This window comes from Zosterops lateralis (genome assembly GCF_965231275.1).
Source record: "Zosterops lateralis genome assembly, chromosome: 3".
Lineage (NCBI taxonomy): Eukaryota > Metazoa > Chordata > Aves > Passeriformes > Zosteropidae > Zosterops > Zosterops lateralis.
In genome coordinates, this window is record NC_139764.1 from 109249564 (window position 1) to 109268135 (window position 18572).

General features: G+C 41.7%; 2 protein-coding genes across 4 annotated transcripts; one reads left to right on the forward strand and one right to left on the reverse strand.

The window, feature by feature from the left end:
- The first annotated feature begins 2158 nt into the window (after positions 1 to 2158).
- CENPQ (centromere protein Q) lies at positions 2159 to 6612 on the forward strand. 3 transcript variants are annotated; one of them, XM_083858129.1, is made up of 10 exons: positions 2159 to 2614; positions 2723 to 2780; positions 3141 to 3296; positions 3604 to 3661; positions 3791 to 3905; positions 4060 to 4128; positions 4667 to 4796; positions 5002 to 5121; positions 5390 to 5467; positions 6075 to 6612. In XM_083858129.1, exons 3-10 carry the CDS (start codon positions 3174 to 3176, stop codon positions 6201 to 6203), a joined length of 822 nt encoding a protein of 273 aa, XP_083714255.1. In that variant the 5' UTR covers positions 2159 to 2614; positions 2723 to 2780; positions 3141 to 3173; the 3' UTR covers positions 6204 to 6612. The 3 variants fall into 3 exon arrangements, with proteins under 3 accessions (XP_083714255.1, XP_083714254.1, XP_083714256.1); XM_083858128.1 differs by lacking the exon at positions 2723 to 2780; XM_083858130.1 differs by lacking the exon at positions 2723 to 2780 and having other exon boundaries at positions 3607 to 3661.
- A 1546-nt stretch (positions 6613 to 8158) lies between these two features.
- LOC310906933 (cytochrome P450 2K1-like) lies at positions 8159 to 17157 on the reverse strand. Its single transcript, XM_083856654.1, has 9 exons — positions 16728 to 17157; positions 14961 to 15123; positions 13689 to 13838; positions 12482 to 12642; positions 11642 to 11815; positions 10912 to 11053; positions 10078 to 10262; positions 9851 to 9992; positions 8159 to 8614 (listed from the first exon to the last, which is right to left on the reverse strand). The coding sequence occupies exons 1-9, from the start codon at positions 16983 to 16985 to the stop codon at positions 8427 to 8429; spliced, it is 1563 nt and encodes a 520-aa protein (XP_083712780.1). The 5' UTR covers positions 16986 to 17157; the 3' UTR covers positions 8159 to 8426.
- Between the last annotated feature and the right edge of the window lie 1415 nt (positions 17158 to 18572).

Sequence of the window (18572 nt, forward strand, 5' to 3'; positions counted from 1 at the left end):
AAAATCCTATGTTTTCTCCTAACCAAGGAAAACATTTCTACAACTTATCTACATCCACGTCTGAGATGTGTAACTTATTTCAGTCCCTCAGCACCACTGTCATTAATCAGTCACTGAAAAGCCAGTGTGAGGCATGAAGACAGCATGGCCAGTGACCCTCTCACCTTCTCATCTCTCTCATCTAGGAATTCTTAATGTCAAAGAGCAATGCTTTTCCAGGGATGGGGCAGCTACAGCTTCTCTGGGCAGCCTGTGCCAGTGCCTCACCACCCTCACAGGGAAGAATTTCTCCCTAGTATCCAACACCAAGGAGGTTCTCTGCAGGAAGTGAACTGTCAGAAAGTTGCTGATATAATCATACACTTTGGAAAAGATGCTTGGGCTGGATGAAAACTAGAGACAGGTTGAAAAAGAAAGCAGAAAAAAGAAATGTGGTATGTGAGAACACAGGGACAATACAAGCTGGAGAGCTTGTCCCAGCATGCTTGAGATTGACAAGGAAAATGATGTGAACAATTCCCTGTGAGGGTGGTGAGGCCCTGGCACAGGTTGCCCAGGGAAGCTGTGGCTGCCCAGTCCCTGTAAGTGTCCAAGGCCACTTTGGATGAAGCTTGGAACAAGCTGGTCTAGTGGAAGATGTCCCTGTCCATGGCAGGGATTGGAATGAGAGAATCTTTTGGGTTCTTTCCCACTCAAACCAGTCTGTGAGTTCAGTAACTCCTAAAATCTGTAAGCTTCTTTGCTTCTTCTCTCTATCCCTATCCTTGCACTTTTGCAAAAACAAAACCTTTACAGCTTGGCTCCAAGGGTCAGTCACCTCCTCACTGCCTCATCTCTTTCACAACTTTCAAGAAACACACACTTGAGAAACACAGACTATGAGAAATCCTGCATGAAACTGGAAAACACCCGTATCGCTGCAGCAACACCCTCCAAACATGTGCTTTAACAGTGCATGTGCTAAGTGTGGTATGCCTGTAACCAGAAAAGAACAGAGGAGCTGCTGAGCAGCACTCATGCCCTGTGGGGATGTGATGCTACAGCCACGATGGAAGGCAACCTGTGCCCACAGCCCTGCATGGCTCACAAGATGGGTCAGGCTGGAAGAGACCACAGTGGCTCATCTGCTCCAACCTCCCTGCTCAAGCAGGGTCAGCCCAGGGCACAGGGTACAGGAGTGTGTCCAGACAGTTCTGGAATATCTCCAGCGAAGGAGACTCCACACATGCTCTGGTCTCTGTTCAGTACTCAGTCACTGCACAGGAAAGAAGTTCTGCCTCCTGTCCAGGTGGAACTTGCTGGGCTCAGTCCCTGCCCGTCCCTCTGGTGCCATTGCTGAGCCCCTGGGGCAGAGCCTGGGCCCTGCTCTGAGCCCTCCCTGCACACAGGGACACCCAGGGCTGAGGGCCCCTCTCAGCTGGGGATCCTCTCGGGGCTGAACAGCCCCAGCTCCCTCAGCCTCTCCTGGGCAGGGAGATGCTCCAGTCCCTCCATCATCTTTGTCACCCTGAGCTGGACTCACTCCAGGAGCTCCATGTCTCCCTTGTCCTGAGGAGCCCAGAACTGGACACAGAACCGCAGACATGCCTCAGGGGGCAGGATCACCTTCCTGCTGGCAATGCTCTTCCTAACACAAACCGGGATTATTCCTGCCCCGGTGCTAGACGCTGCAATTACCCTTGTCCACTTTCAGACAATTCTCTACCCATCTCCCATCCCCGCACCCCGAGGGGACCCCAGAGCCGCCCTGTCACCGTCCCTCCGCACCTCTCCCTGCTCAGCGCCCACAGCCGGACAGGAACGCTCCGCTCTCCGTCCCGGGACAGCGCCCGCCGCCACCGCCCGCCCCCAACACGCCCCTCGGGCGGCCAATGGGGACGGGGGGCCGGGCCGGGAGCTGGCACAGGGGATAAGGGACAAGGACAGGGGCAGGGCTGGGGGCTGCGGACACGGGCAGGGACGTGAAAAGGGATCAGGCTCGGGACAGGGATGGAACCCCCCCCGTTACCTGCCACCCCGGCACTCGTCAGCGCGCGGCCCCCGCGCACGCGCGGCGGGCGGGAGCGGCGCTGCGCGTGCGCCGCGTGGAGCGCGGGTTTATTTTGTAACGTGCCGGCGGCGGGCTGGGGCCGGAGCGGGGGCAGCGCTGAGCGGGAGAAGGTAACGCCGGGAAGGTGAGCCTTGGGGCGAGATGAGCCGGGAGGAGAGGAAGGGTTTTGTGGCGGTGTTATCCGCGATGCGATCCGGCAGCACCGGGGAGCGGGCATTTGGGAGTCTGAGCAGCTATGGGTGGGGAGGACTACAATTCCCGGCATGCACTGCGATGGAAGGTGATTGTTCTAAGCGGCGGCGGGGGGCGATACTTGCCGGGAGTTGTAGTCCATGCCTTATTTGCAGTCCGCCGTGAAAGCTGTCCCACAACGTCAATAGTTACGGAGGAGGGGAGAAGTAGGGCTTATTTACCTGTTTTAGTACTTATTTACCTGGTGTAATGTTTATTTACCTATTATAGGCCTCACTTACCCGGCCGGCGCTTATTTGTCTAGTGTCAATTTCGACAGTCACCTGGTGAGAAGTGACAGGACCTGAGTGAGGGGGAAAGCGGCCTGAGGAGGTGAGGGAAAAGCTGAACAAATGTGAGTCTCGCTTTAGAGACGAGAAGGGGGACGGGATTTGTGGCTTAGTCCCTTCTATGTGACTGCTTTTCCCTCTGTCTATATAGTAAGAAAAGAAGCTGAAGATTTGAATTACATCAAGGATCACTGTGCTGAGGTGCTAAGGTAAAAAGTTCTGCTAACTGAATGACTGCACTGAAAATTAGAAGGATAAATCATAGAATCACAGGATGATTTGGGTTGGAAGAGATCTTAAAGATCATCTATTTCCAACCCCCTGCCATGGGCAGACACATCTTAAAAATGGGGATGCTTTTTTGGTGGTCCTACATTTAAGTAAATTTACAGGATTTAGGCACTAAGTCAGCAAATATTCAAACATTTAATCTCATTTAGGTTCATTTGGGGCTTATGGGGTTGAGCCCAATTTCCATAATTTTTTTAAAGTATGGTTTGTGCTGTATGGGTTATAATTGCTGTATTTTAATTTTGTTTTTGTTTCCTCCTGTTCCCGTTGGTTTACAGGTAACAAGCCCCCACCACGCATCTCCCAATAAAATGGGGAAACCAACTGGTGGGAGATCAGCAAAAAATCCTTCTAAATTGCAAAAGCAACAGGGAAAAAACAGCAAAAAAAAGGGAGCAGATGAACAAGGAAGAAAACAAGGTCAAAAAAACCAGGTATTCATTATTTTAGATCAAACAAAGTAGGAAAGTAACTGGGGGTGGGAGAAATAGGTAATTTTCCCTATTTTTTTAAATTGGAATTTATAGAGAATAATTCATTAACTAAGAATAGTCCTCTTGAGGAAATGCCCAGTGTGAAGAGCTCTTTTGAGCAGTCTTCAATAAAGCAATTTTATTTTTGTGGTCAATGTCAAAGTCTCTTGTCAGACACTGGCACAGTGAGTTCATAGGAGTAGAGAAACGATTGCACAGTAGAGGATGTTTCAAAATTGCCACATTTGCTGTAAATTTTTCCTTTTAGCAGGTCTCTCAGACAGTCAGAAGGGAAGTTAAGGAACTGAAGGAGCATTCCCCTGCAGGTAGGGTCCTATTCTTTCCTGTTAAGTCTGAACTGTTTTACACCTTTGACTCCGGTCTGACTGAGTCACGAAGTTGTCTGTCCAGGTTTGACAAGTCATACCTTTCCCTTTTTTCCTTTGTGATAACAGGAGAAAATACTTCTTCAAAAAGGGTGAAGCTGTCCAGTGCTACAATAGGATCTTGGCAGTCTCTCTCAGAGAACAGTAGGCTGCTCCTGGAAAATATAGTAGATTCAGTAGTACTGTAAGTGCCAAATATCCTGGTGGTTCTTCTTTGTTTCCACAAGGAATAATTAAAAATCATAGTGTTACTTGAACTGGAAGTCAATATGTTTTTTGTTGTGTTCTCTGTGCTTGCAGGCTTTGTGATGGAAATTCTGCCTTTATTTTCTTTCTAGATCTGTTTTGTCCCAACAGAGGGAGAAAAAAGATGATGTTCAGAAGCACCTCATTGTACTGAAAGAAAGGTATGAAATTAGAAATTAAAAAAAAAAAAAGAGGGAGAGAAGATATTTCTTCTACCCAGTTGTTTTGTACCATACTTTGAGGGTGAGCTAAAACACTCTCTTTCTGACTTAGAGCTATATATCATGTTTCATAAAGGCATTTCCAGCTTTTACTAAAATGATCTTTATTTGGAAGCAGTTAAAATTCTCTTAGAACTTAAATTTGAAAAGCAGAAGGGTCAGAACTGGGAAAATATTAATTAATGTCAGTTTGGAGTCAGGGAATGTAGAGGCCAATGGAATATAAACCACAGAAAGTCAGTGGAATAACAAACATGAGAATATTGGGATTTCTTGTTCCTGGTTCCTTCCTTGGACTTCTATTCCACATGATTTTGGAAAACAATTCAGGGCAGTTTTTCTTTCTCTCTGCAACCTTTTACTTCACTGCCAGCAATTAAGTTTAAAACAAAACTTGAGATTAGTTTTCCCCTGAATTTTCTTTCTGCTTTGCCAAGAACTCCAAAGAAACCATGCTTTCCTTTTTCTGTAATTAAAGGGTGCTGAGAAGTTTCAGGTCTTTAAAGGTGCCTCCACAGAAGCTGGGCAACTTGAAGAATATCCTGAGCCTTCAAATGGCAGAGAAACAAATGCTGGAGACCAACGAGGAGTCTTTGGTACAACTGCAGGTATGAAAAGCAAGAAAGGGAAGAAATTACCTGACCACACTGCTGGCTGTGCCTGTGCTGTGGTGGAGGAGTGTCCAGTGTTCATCATTGTCACCCACCTTTGCTGCAAAGCTCTGTCTCTGTTTTTTTCAGTGATTCAGTGTGTTCTGTGAGAAAGACTCACCATCTCTAAAGTTACTTTTCTTTTGTGTTTGTTTTGTTTTAGGAAGAAATAACGGAAGCGGAGCGATCAGCGGAGCGCCTTGAGGAAAATATACAGCAACTGCAGTACAAAATCCAGGTGCTGAAGAACCAGTTAGAGGAAGATGAAAAAGATGCCAGGAAGGTATTTTTCATAAATACTTGTGTACTCTTATAACCTAGAGGAATGGACTGACTTCCAGAGCTTTCTCAAAGAAACTGTTTCTTAGATAGGGTTGTTTGAGGAAGGCATCATTTGCCTTTGGGGATGGATCTTTGTAATCTTTCCAGCTTCAGTTGCAGAATTAAGAAGTTTGGTTTCAGAAGCTAGATAATGACAGGTTATTTTCCTACTTGTGTGCCTGATATTTGGGAGTTTGGATTGTTTTTTCATTCTCTTTTTCTTTTTCTAGGTGTTCCAGGAAAATAGCAGTGAAACACTTCACCTCCCAGAACTCCCCAAGCGCAGTTTTCAGGCACCCACTTTGCAGGTGAGTGTGGAATATGTATTTATCTTTTCAGAGACACTTTGGTTATGAGGAGGAAGGCAACAGAGTGTGCTTTTATCCCTTAACTTCTGCCAGAGGGAGCAATTCTGAAAATTCAGAAAATTTGAATAGGCTTTCATTTTCCTTTTTTTTTTTTTTTTTTTTTTTTTTTTTTTTCTTTTTTTAGATTGAGAACTATATGCTTATGTTTAAAAACCAGGACAAAATCCTAAAAAACTCCTCATCCCTGGAAGTGTTCAAGGCCAGGTTGGATAGGGCTTTGAGCAGATGGAGATAGCGGAACCTTGTGGGAGGTGTCCTTATCCATGGCAGGGGGTTGGAACAACCTGATCTTTAAGGTCCCTTCCAACCCAAACCATTCTGTGATTTTATGATTTAAAGCATCACATAACTTTTCCTAGAAGCCTTATGGCCTTAAGGAAGTTATAATTTCTGAAATATATCTGTAATTGCTGGAGGGAAGACTCATTCTGTGACTTTGAATCTTTTTCATTTTAGCTGTAGCTGGTCTGCATGAGAGTGAAATTCCTGTTGCACTTGACAAAAGCTGTTTTTTCTATTTGTTGTCTATCATTCTTTCCTTCTTTAGGAGGAAATTTTGAAGGTAAAGAATCAGAAGGGCCTTTTAAAGGATATGAATGCTATTCAGCAGTCAGCTGACTTGAAGAACTTGTTAACCCTCATTGAAAAGACCTATGAGAAGGTAGATTTGCTTTGAGAAGCCAAAATGTGTGGAGTCTCCATGCTGAGCTTGGAAACTACTTTCTTTCTGGTGGCCTTCCTGTTGTGACTGCAGAATTTCTGTTAAGACATTTTCTATTAACATTGATATATAAATCTGTAGATATATTTTGGGACTCAAGTGATTTAAGTCATCTGTCAAGGTTTTTTTGGTATTTTTTGACCTTTGATGACTTCTAATGATGATGTATCTCATCTAAGGAGAAGGGAGGGAAAGGGATCCTGGGTTATTTGGGTGTTTTTACAGAATAAGGGAACTGTTCCATTGTATTTGCACTTCTATATCTGTAAATCACTAAAGGCAGTGTCTTTTACCAAAGTAGTTTGTATTTGGGAGTCTAAACTTGAAACAGACAGTAAAAATAAACTTATCTAATACTCACTTGTAAATCTCCTCTTCAACTTTCTTACTGTTTATATAATAAAAAGCCCTCAATTGAAGAAAATTGAATAATTTTTATCCAATGTACAAAATTGTTTTTACATTTTCATTACTTAATACAAAAACCAGCATCAAAAAACATAAAGTACTTTCTTAGGTTAAATTCCCTGCTGGAAGATAGCAGTGCTGTTTATGCTGACTTGCCTCATAAACTCTTGTTCTTCTGTTTACAAGCTGCTGCTACTCTTAATGAGACAAAAGCTAATTATCTCTCTTTTATGAGGGCTTGAAAGCCTCTCTGGAGTTAGAATAATGGAATATCTCAAGTTAGAACAAACCTGTAAGGATCTCTGAGTCCAGCTCTAATCCTCACAGGATTACCTAAACTATGTAGGATCAGAAAAACCAGAGTAAGTACTTTCTTGATACTGAATCACAGGAAAAGAAATATAATTATTTAGAAATATGTCTCAAATTTGTGATCACTTGGCTAGGGAAGCATTTACTGATATAACCATTTCCCCCAAATAATTTAATCCAGAGTATGGATTAAAGTTTTTTCCTGCATGCCAGGGAAAGGTTAAGTAAAGATAAACTCCTTTGCTTTCATTGAGGGTGATTTACTGTGTGGGTTTTGTACTTCCTGAACCAGACAGAGACCTTTTACTTCTTTAAATTTTTTTTAGTTTGGAAAGAAAGTTTGGAGAAGGGCAGTGAGCAGGAGTCAGAAAGAAGTTGAAATAGTAACTGAAGAATGAGCTTCTGCATTACATCTCTGGATAATTACAGAAGGAAGCCATAATCACTTAAATTTAATTTTTTTCCATGACACTGGGTGATTTATGATAGGCTGGCTGTGGGTGTTGTTGCTCTGGGGTTGTCATGGACACATAAATAGGGCAACATGAACCAGGGAACATAAATCCAGACAGTTATTAGGTGGTTTTAGCTTGACTTGATACTCCAGGACAGAGTTGCAGAATGATCAGATTGTTGGTTTTGATGAGATTTGAGGCCTCTTTCAGAAGGTTCACTGTTGATCCATGTGTGTGGAGCTGTGCCCACAGCTGTGTGATTTGACCTGAAACTTCAATTTCACAAACCTTGTCTTTAAGCAGGTAAGATATTTTCCCGTGCATGTGTGCTTTGTTTGCTGAGTTTATCCATTTAAGAAATACTGAGGGAAAATCTGAATGAACCTCTGGATTCAGGTCAACTTGGTTTAAGGTTTTTCCTCAGAAATCATCTACAGCAAGTAAAGAATTGGGATTTCTTTGTGTATGGAAGTGGAAGGAGTAGGGAGAGGAGCCAAGGGAAGAAGCTGCACTGAGGCACTGAAGAACATCAGGATCTCCAGCCCATCTTCAAACCCAGCTGAATGCCAAGGTCAAAAAGCCCTTCTGTTCTGACAGCCTGAAACTGAACATCCCACATTTATCTCCTTGTACAACCTAAGCACAGGTTTGTGGTTCATATGTTTTTTGGGAAAAACCTGGACTTGGGAGCATTTTTTGGGAAATGCTTTCAACAAACACTCAGTGAAAATGGCAGCAAGAATCAGAAAGCTGAAGGTCTTTATTATTTAGCACAGATTAAGTGATCTAAGAGATTAATCCATGAGCCATCAACTACTTCACACTTCTAGTCCATTTCTGCCCTCTCCCAATAAAGAAAAAACAAAAGAACACCACTTTGGTTTATAAGTATTGGAAACCTTAATTGAAATATGGATTGTGTTGGTCAAAGAATTAAGAAGACAGATGTCACAGAAAAATGATTTAAACATTTTAGAAACACAATGGATGCTGATAAGAGCTCTTAGGAACGTGCTACAGCACACATTTTATAGGGTTTGGGGATGATATTGAATGAAATGGCAGGGCTGAGGTCCAGGTCTGAGTTGGAAACTCCAGGTGGAGGGCGGAAGTTGAACCTCTGCAGGAGACTGGTGAAGAAGAGGAAGAGCTCCATTTTGGCAAGAGTCTCCCCAGCACAGATCCTCCTCCCTGGAACAAAATGCAAAAGGACCACAAGAAAATCAGTGGGAGCTGCTTCTTCAGTATTGAGAGAAAAGACATCCTCTTTTATCAGCTCTTGTTCTGACAAAGGTCAGTGGGAATTCAGAACGTTTGATAATTATATCCTAGGTATGAATAAAGAATACAGTAGATTTTAAAAGTCTGGTACAAGTTATCAGAGAGAGAGGAATCTTGATCTTCAGAGGTGTCATACCAAAGCCAGCTCATGGTGGGTTTTTATTTTCCTTTGTCTAAATGCTTGCATTTGGAGAGAAACGTATGGAACTGTAGTCTGAATTCCTTAACTCCAGTTTTCAATAAAATCTGAATTTTTACTTAATTTTCACATTTTTTCCTCTACTTGGCCCAGTTTTTGGATCCCAAACCAACTGGTTTAGTCTAGACTTCAGGTCTATTAGTCAACTCATAGGCAATTTTTTGTACTAAAATTTGTCAGCAAATTCCTTGAAGATTTACAAATGCTGCCTTATTCATAGCATGATGATTCAAGGCCATAACTAACAAAAACATGAACTAAAATTTGGTTTTAACATCCCTGTGTGACAGAAAGTGGGAAATGGAGATCTATTGCATGGCTGTGATATGAAATAAGTCTTGCAGGGAATGCCCAGAAGTGACACTCCCTGGATGTGCTTTCAGCTGGGATATCTAGACCTAAGTCTGGAAAAAAAAGACCTGGGAACTGGAAGGGTCATAAGTTCTTTAAAAAGAAAAATAATAATAATAATAATAAGAAAAAAATGTAATATACTGGATGGTGAGTACCAGAAAAAAATCATATTTAAAGATCATACAGAGTTGAAGATAAACAAATAGAGTCAATAGAAAATAGAGAGTGTTGTGGATATGATAAATAAATTAGCCAGAGACTGGTGTATGAGAACTTAAAAAGAGCAATTACAGAGCCTGCAAAGCAGGAGAAATGCCAGAGAAGCAGCAGGGTTGGAATGTCCCATGATTTGGCAAATGGTCCAGATGTGTAAATTCAGGTGAATGTTACACTCTGGGCAAGCCCCTTCTGTCCTTTGATTTTTACACAGAATTTGGGGGTTTCTATGGCAACTCCTTGTTGCCACACTCTACAAAATCTTGACCCAGCCAACATTTTTTGTGACTTTTTAAAAACAACATGGGAAAATTAGGCAGGAAATGCACAGAAGCATCTTTGCTGCGTGTTCTGTGTAAAGGTAAAAGAGAAAGCACCTGCTGAAAAAGGCATGAAAGCATCCTTCTTCACAAATTTCCCATTGGCATCGAGGAAGTGCTCAGGGTAGAACATGTCTGGTTTCTCCCACTGTGACTGGTCTTTCAGGACTGAGGTCAGCAAAGGGACGATGAAGGTTCCCTACAAAATAGGACAGAGGAATGAATTCCTGGACAAATTCAGAAAGAAGAAATGTTTAAAAGTGGCAATCCTTTAGGCATCTCACCTTGGGAATGAAGTAGCCATTGAGGGTGACATCTGCAGCAGTCTCATGAGGCAAATCCAGTGGCAGGATATTGGAGTACCTCTGAATTTCATGGATGACAGCATCCGTGTATGGCATCTGAGCTCGGTGCTCGATCCGGGGGGGATTGGACCCTATCACTTGCTCTATCTCTTCTTGGACCTTTTCTGAAGAAAGAATCAACTCTAAGACACAAGGACTCATTCAACCCTGAGACACAGTGTGCTTTACTAGTGTAAGGTATAATAGATCTGGAGTACAAACCATAAATTCTCCAAAAATCTTTTTTTTTTCCTTTCAGAAATAATAGGAGGTGAAGAGGACTACAGTGTTTGATTGATTCTTAATCAACAAGAAACCTAAAGACTTTTTTTCTGCCATCTCTTCTGTCTAAAGATCCATGTTATTTGACTCCAACCATCAGCTGAAATGGAGATGCCAGACAAGTGCAATTCCATGAATCTTCTCAGGTCCCTAAAGCCTCAGTACAGTCCATTTAACATCTGCACAGGCCTTTCATTTATTGACAGTTTCTGAGAGACACTTGGGACAAAATCATTGGCCAACACAGGACAGCTCTTTACTTATTAATTAACGAGACTTCCCTAAGCAAAGGGCCTGTAAGAACTCTGTGTTCTGCTGCTGGCCAACCAGTGTGACCCTCACTGGGTCTGAACCACAGGGCACAGAGACAATAATTGGCTGGAAATGTCAGCTTTTTATACCTTGGCCTGTTAACAGATGTGTTGATCCTCCAGGTTCCTGTTTGGTCCCTAATACCCTGAGTATAACAGCATCTACCATTAAATCACTTACTCTGGATTTCAGGGTACTTTAGCATCAGCAGAAAGCCCCAGTTTAGTGTGGTGGAAATTGTCTCAACACCAGCAGTAAACAAATTGCTCACCAAGCTTAGCAAATTGTCATTATGGAAATACCCATTGGTAGTGGATTTCTCCTGAAAAAAAAAGTTGTTGAGATAAAAGGATGAAATCTCAAAGCTTTCCATGTGAAAATGCAATTTATGTAGATAAACATTTGCTAAGATATAAATCCTATATTTTAAAAAAGTGTGAAAGACAAGGAAGAGTTTTGGGCTTGTGCCTGGAGGAGGGTGCTGACAAATCTTTGTGTTTACTGGGAATATCTGCAAAGAGAGTTGCTTTTCCTGTAGGGAAGGTAACCCAGACATATCAGGTACCCCAAATAAGACCCCAAATAAATCCTGGGTAGTGATTCCATTCTGTAATGCATTATGTTTTCAAAAGAGCCAGAAAGAGCTGGGACAACAGAGAGAGCAGATAAAAGATGCAGCCTTGGTAAATGTATCTATTCAATCTGAAGAAAATAAATAAAGATAAATGTTTGCAGATTAAAAGAGGTTGGAACTTCAACTCTACCACTTTATCTACCACTATGTCATATGTGTTTTCTCAAAGACAGTTTCCCTATAGAAATTCAGCTGTAACTGCAAGGACTGAAAGAAAATTGCAAATGTCTTCATAGAATCATAAAATATGGAATCAGCAAGAAAATACTCAGTTACCTCCTGCTGTTTAACCAGGAAAGCATCAATAAAACTTCTTTGGTCATTTTTGTCCAGGTTTTTGAGGTTCTCTACAATAATACTTCGTAGAAAATCATGGAATTCGTTTCTATTTCGGAGGATAGGTTTGTTAGCCCTTAGGAGGAATCCAAGGTATGGGAAGATATTGTACACCTAGAAGAGTGGAAGTTGTTAGAGAGAGTTTATCAGCCAGAACTCTGAAAACACAACAGAAACAAATTAGCAACATTTGGCCTTCTTTGCAGATACAAAGTCAAAAACTTAAGATTAATATACTGTTTTTTAGAACACAGAAAAAGTGACTGGATGAATTTGTGGTAGAAAATTCATCAAAGACCAGTAAATACATATAAAAGTCTTACCCCAAATTACTATTTTTCAGGAGTAGTGTAGGTGTCAGGCTCAAACAGCTTCAAGCCGCCACCAGGCAGATGGAAATGTTGGCCAGCAAATTTTTTTGTTGTTTAAGCCAGCTCTTCCATTAACTATTTTTTTTTTTTTCAACAGCTAGATAAACATGAATCAATCCAGGGTGTGGGAGCATTGCATGCAAGTATATGAAGGTATTTTTGTATTTTTCACTCACTAGCACTCTTCAGACTATCTCTTAAATATGTTTTTCATACACTAGGGGCTTGATTGTTGACTTCATGATTCCTAAACTGTCTCTCAAGGTTTCTTTGTTCGAGAAGATGCTTTGTAAACCCATTATCTCCCAAAGTCTCAGATTTTCCTGTTTAACAGAAGAAACTGATCACCAGTATTGCTATTTTCCCGTGCCATCCAGTGGAACAACAACATAAACATGTGAATCATTACCGTAACTAAAGGTTTCCCAGCAAGCCTCATGTTTTCATTGGTCAGATTGATAAGTCTCACAAATCTGGAGTCTTTGTAATCAAATCGTTTTCCAAACAAGATTGACACAATTATATTAGCAACTGCTGCATTAATTATTTTGCTGGCATCAATGGGATTTCCTAGACGAGGAACAAGAGAATTTATTGTATTGTATTAAAGAGATGCCATTTGTAAATGTAAATAAAATATTGCTATTTATTTGTTATGATTGATTGCTACCATTGATTATTATCCGATGTTAGAATACCATACCAATATAAATTAATTTATCTTTGCAGTTTCGGGTGTATGGTTTGGCTTCAGTTCTTCTCGTTTTGGGTGTACAATTTGGGTTAGGGTTTTCTTATTTCAGTTGTGCAGTCTGGGGAGGGAGAAGAGCATGGTATATGGGCATCTGATGGGTGGGGCTGCAGAGTGGAAAGGGGAGGAACAAAGAGAAAGGGGGACCATGGCGGGGGGGGGGGGGGTCTCCTCCTGATGGACAGATTTGGTGGCCAATCATCTCCTGAGTCCAGGCCATGGTAACAACGAATCACAAAATGCTCCATGAGGCAGGAGGTGGACCCTGAACATGAGCCAATCCAGAACCTGGAAGCGGGAAAAATTGGCCAATGGACAGTGACCTCAAAGGGGGAACCAATGGGAAGGATGGATGGCACAATAAAAGGAGGTGCTGAGGGGAGCTTTGGTTCCCTGTCCAGCAGCCTGTTGTGCAGGGTGTACCTCTGCCTCAGTGAAGAGGAGAAGGGCTACTCTCCTCTCCTAGCTCCCCAGATTTTGGTGATTGGATGTTTATTAAACCAGTTAACCCAGTTCAACAGTGACTGGCCAGTGTATTCATTACAAGAGGAGCCAAATTTGTCAAACGGACGTATATTTCATAGAAAGGTCTGAACTTGAGAAGGCCTAAAAAGCCTCAGCATACCTGGACAAAACCTTAGAGGTAGTGAGGCCCTGCCACAGGTTGCCCAGAGAAGCTGTGGCTGCCTCATCCCTGGAAATATTCCAGGCCAGGTTGGCCAGGGCTGGGAGCAACCGGGGCTAGTGTAAGGTGTCCCTGTCCATGCCAGGAGGTGGAACTGGATGAGATTTAAGGTTCTTTTGAACCCAAACCCTTCTGCGAGTCTGTGATTCTGCGGGTTTGAAGAATGAATGATCCACCCACCTTCCAGTGAGGCGATGGTGTCTGCCAGGTGCCTGTACTCCTCCACGATCCGATCCTCGATGGCCTTTTTGCCCATCCCAAAGTCCCGTAAGGCCGTGAGGGTAAATCTTCGCATCACCTTCCAGTTTTCACCATGAGCGAAAATAATCCCTGAGACCAAGAGAACGTTTCAATGTGGCAGAAGATTTTAAATAATTCTGTAGGCATAGAACAGAGCTGTTTAGTAGCAGTCACTTTTAAAACAAGTTAAGTTGCATCCAGATGAGGAAAAATGCAACTGTGCTTTAAGTATTTTCAATCATCAGCAACAGGTTTATTACACAAGCAAAGGATAAATATTTAAGGTTTATCTAATCAAATTTTAAGAAGTATATATATCCCTCAAAGACACTTGTCACTGAAAGAAAGTGGACATTGGGAATTCAAGTTCAAGCTGCTGGGCATCATAGTTTGGAAGTGAAATTGAACTGAGATCTCTGATGACTGCAGGAAAAAAATAAGTAAGAACAAATGTCTTAAAATATCAAGTAATGTCTTAAAACCTCCTCCATCAGTTTTTTCACTGAAATTGTTACATCATTTAACTGATGACCTCAACTATGAATTTTTTTCAAATAAAAAATAAAGTGAAAAGTAAGATTCTGTGCAATAATATGATCAAAAGAAGCAGTTGTTAAAATGTTCACAAAAATATTCCTGAATTTCTCCAAATCCCTACAGAGATACAAATATGAAGCTCTTATGCTAAAACAGAATGAAGTTGGGTGTGAAATTCTTGTTTTGAAACCCAGCTCAGTAGACAGTATTCCCCTTTTTAAAATAAACCCCCAGTTCTCTATGTGTTACATGCTATCTATTGTCACATTCTGAATTTAAAAGCACTATTGACCACTGAAATGTCAAGCAACAATAGGATACTAATTTCAAAAAAGGTGGTTCTATGGTAAGTCCAAAGTAACACAAGTCCAGAGCCATATCATGAGAGCTAGAATAGCTTCTCTGGCACAGATGCCCTGTTCTAGATCCTGAAAGTGTGTCACTATCCATTATCTGTTGCCGTGGTTGTTTTTAGAGATATGATTGTTTTGTTGCCACTGTCAGTAGTTTCAAAGTTGAACAAGTATTGCTGAAGTCAGTGAAGTTGCTCCCTATTTCCAACGCCTTTTGTGATTTCTGATCCAAAGTGTTGTCCCAGCTCCTGCTTTGTCAATAGGAAAAAAAAAAAATAAATTGAGTCGGTCAAGCTGATAAGGAAAAATAAGATCAACTCACCATTTCCTTTGGTCAAATCTTGAAAGATTGGGATATCAGGTCTCTCTGCAAATGCATCTGCCTGGTTTACAAGAGCTTCCTTCACTGTCTCATAGCCAGAAATCACTACAACTTTCCTGAGCCCCATCTGAACACTGAAGACTGGACCATATATTTTGGACAGCTGTGAGAAGAAGAAAACAGTGATTTACCACTTTTACAGCCCAAAAAGAAATTCATCACCCTTTCCAGTGCTGCTTATTTTCTAGTCCTGCCTCTGGGTTACTAGCATGGTAGATATTTTCCTAACTACAGGGAAAGACACTTGATTTAAATGATGGGAATGTTCCAGACATTGTGGTGGATAATGACTGAATGGCACAGCTGGGAGAAGAGTTCTTTTGTGCTAAATTGAGCGGAAATGTCAACAGCTGAAACCCCAAGTCAGCAAAGGATGGCACTGAGAGTTCTGTCTTCCCTCAGAAACCCTTGTAAATTCAATTTTTGACTAATTTTTTCACACTTATTTCTATGTTATTGTGTTTCTTTTGTGTACAGACTACACCTGAACAACCTGTTCAAATGTTCACTGCCATTATTTTATTAAAAATAAATCAATTTTTTCCTGGGCCAGGATTTAGCATTAGATACATTCAAACTTTTTATACATGATTACATGTACCATGGATCTGTCTCAGACACAATGTAGTACCTCTTTAGCTGGTACAAGTAGATTTTTTTTTAATGTAACTCAGTGTTCCTGGTTGTTCTGACAGCTGGAGGAGTATTTCCTGACTGCACTAATTATCTAGTGAATTTGCAGAGAAAAACAGAGGGCATCTATTTGGCATCAAGATGCAAAATGTTCAGCAAGTGCTAAGCAGGTACAGCCAGCTGAAATTACAGGAGCAGTGACCCATATCTGAATTACGCTCAAGTCAGAGAACCAATACCCAGAATCAGAAAGGAATCACTGAATTAGTTGGTTCTGTTGGCCTGAAAAACAGGTGGAACTTGCTTTTGTCAACACGAGTGGGCTATGTTGGAGAGCTACAGTGATATTCTAGATATTGCATCTAAGCAGTCTTTGATTTGTGGAACATTCATACAGGTTTGTTGGTGCAAATACCCCTTTCAAAATCATTAGCATTTTAATGTTTAAGCAGAAAAAACTCTTAGAAAGAAGCAAGTTCATAGAATTCTTCTGACTGAAAGTCAGCAAAGCCCTGCAAAAAAAAAAAAAGAAAAAAAAAAAAAAAAAAAAAAAGAAAAAAAAAAGAAAAAGTAAAGCACCAGAAGAAAAAGGAAAAATTAAATTCATTATTATGGCAAAAGTTGGACCTGAATATTAACATGATATAGTTTTATCTTCAGCTTTTGGGGAAGAAAAGAGGAAAGGGAGGTGAGAACATTGATAAATCAGTGAAGCCAAGATGCTGCAGTCACAGCTTCAGATACATCAATCAGTGGAAGGCAGAGAGGGTTACACCACATATCAAAATCATTCCTTATTTAGTTGCCTTTTTCTCAAAAATACCACAAAAATAAGGTGGACACTTGCTATTAATTTGAAAGTTGTTGATGGCTGAAACCTGGATGCATGGAGAAAATATTACAGCAAAAAAAACCCCATGCTGCATTAAACATTTTCTGCTCAAATAACCATCTCTGGGTCCCTTGCTAAAGGCTCAAGCACAGATGCAATACATTGGGTGAAGTAGGAGAAACTCTCTGGCATCTTGGACTGTGGGCTTGGTTGATAGGAACAATAGAAAAGAAAATGAGTACCTGTAGATAAGTCCTGTAGGGTCTCTTCAAGTCAAACAAAAGGAGGTTTCCAATTATAGGTAATGGTCTTGGCCCTGGAGGAAAATTCTGACTTCGGTTGCTGTTCCAGAAACCTGCTGTTTTCAAAATGGAGAGAAAAGCCAAGATGAACACTAAAAGAAGGGAAGTGCTGTTGTTCCAGAAACCTGCTGCTTTCAAAAGGGATAGAAAAGCCAGGATGAACACAAAACCAATGGAAGTGCTGCTGTTCCAGCCCATCTCTTTTCAGCCAAGTATTTGCCACAGAAGAGAAAAGCGAAAATATGGACTCTCGATCTCTGTCTTCCTGAAATAATTTCACTTGAGAGGCTCTTGTGTTAGTCCATAAACCTCTTTTCCAGTGAAGGGTATGTTTTAGTTGCAGCTTGTTCTCTCTTGTGAGTTTCCTTATGAATCCTCAGAAGGGTAAAGGGGCAAATAAATGTTTGCTAACAATGGTGACCGGGTGAGAGTGTGGGTCACTGGGCAAGTGTGAAAGTCCAAGAACGTGGATAACTGTAGGTCATCAACCTGACATTTGCTATAAAAGCCATAAATTCTGCATGCTGTCCAGGTTACTGATTAATCTTTTTTTGCCTTTAGCACAGATACCCTTGATACACTTGAGAAATCAAAATTCCACTGCTCAGGGATGTAGCGCACAGAGATTTATTTTTTTAAACTGTGTGATATATGTGTGTGATGCAAGACTCACAGGCTGAGAGCAAATGAATCTGTTTGTTGCAGAGATAAGACAGTACTTATACACTTAGTGTGAGAATCTCTGTTCTTCACACATAACCTGGTTGCAAGCCTCTAATAAATCAATCATCCTGAGTCTATTATTTTCCTCAAGGTTTGCAGGCTTAGAGGCAACGCCTTTCCTGTTTTCAGATTATGTGTAATCTGCTTTCTCCTGTGCTTCCCAGGGATTTTCAGGCCTGCTGTTTCCTCACAAAACTATTTATGGATGGCATAACTTCGATTCCATTGAATTCACTGGGAATTTGAAATCACAGAATCACAGAATTATTGAGGTTTAAGGGGACTCTGGGATTTGTCTGGTCGAATCCCCCTTTCAAACTGGGCCACCAAGAGCCACTTGCCCCAGCCTATGTCCAGACATGCTTTGAATATCTCTAAGGACTTAAAAATTTTTATGATCCTCAGGAGAGAGACTCCATATCCCCTGGGCAACGTGTGCCAGTCCTTAGTCACTCTCACAGTATAAAAGGGTTTCCTGATGTTCAGAGGGAACGTCCTGAGTTTCATTGCCTGGCACCAGGCACACACTGAGAAGAGTCTGGCTCTGACTTATTTGATCCTTCCCCCCTGGAAGGATACACTAAAAAAGATCCCCCTGAGCTTTCTCTCCTCTTGCTGGGCTCCCATCTCTCTGTGTTTCCTCATGTAAAAGATGTTCCAGTAACTCTTTGTGATTGGATCTTTGTGGGACACTCCAGTACCTTTGTGGCCCTTTGCTGGACTCTCTTCAGTCTGTCCATATCTTTTTGGTACTGGGAACCCCAGAACTGGACAGAGCACTAGGAGAAGGTATCCTCTGTTGTCTGAGGAAAGGGGGCTGAGGTACAGCCTAACTCAGCTGTGTCAGGGTCCAAGAGTGAACAGCAGAGGAGGAGATGTTGGAAGAAAAAGCCAAGGGGAAGACTGGACAGAAAAGCTGAGTCACAGTCCACAGAACAGTGCTTGGAAGAGTTTTCTAGTAGAAATCCAGAACACTAAATTGCGTGTGGCCTTGAGGGCAGAACCTGAAGGTTGTGTGAAATACCTCAAGGCTGAGCTCCTTGTCCTTCTCTCCCAAAAGTG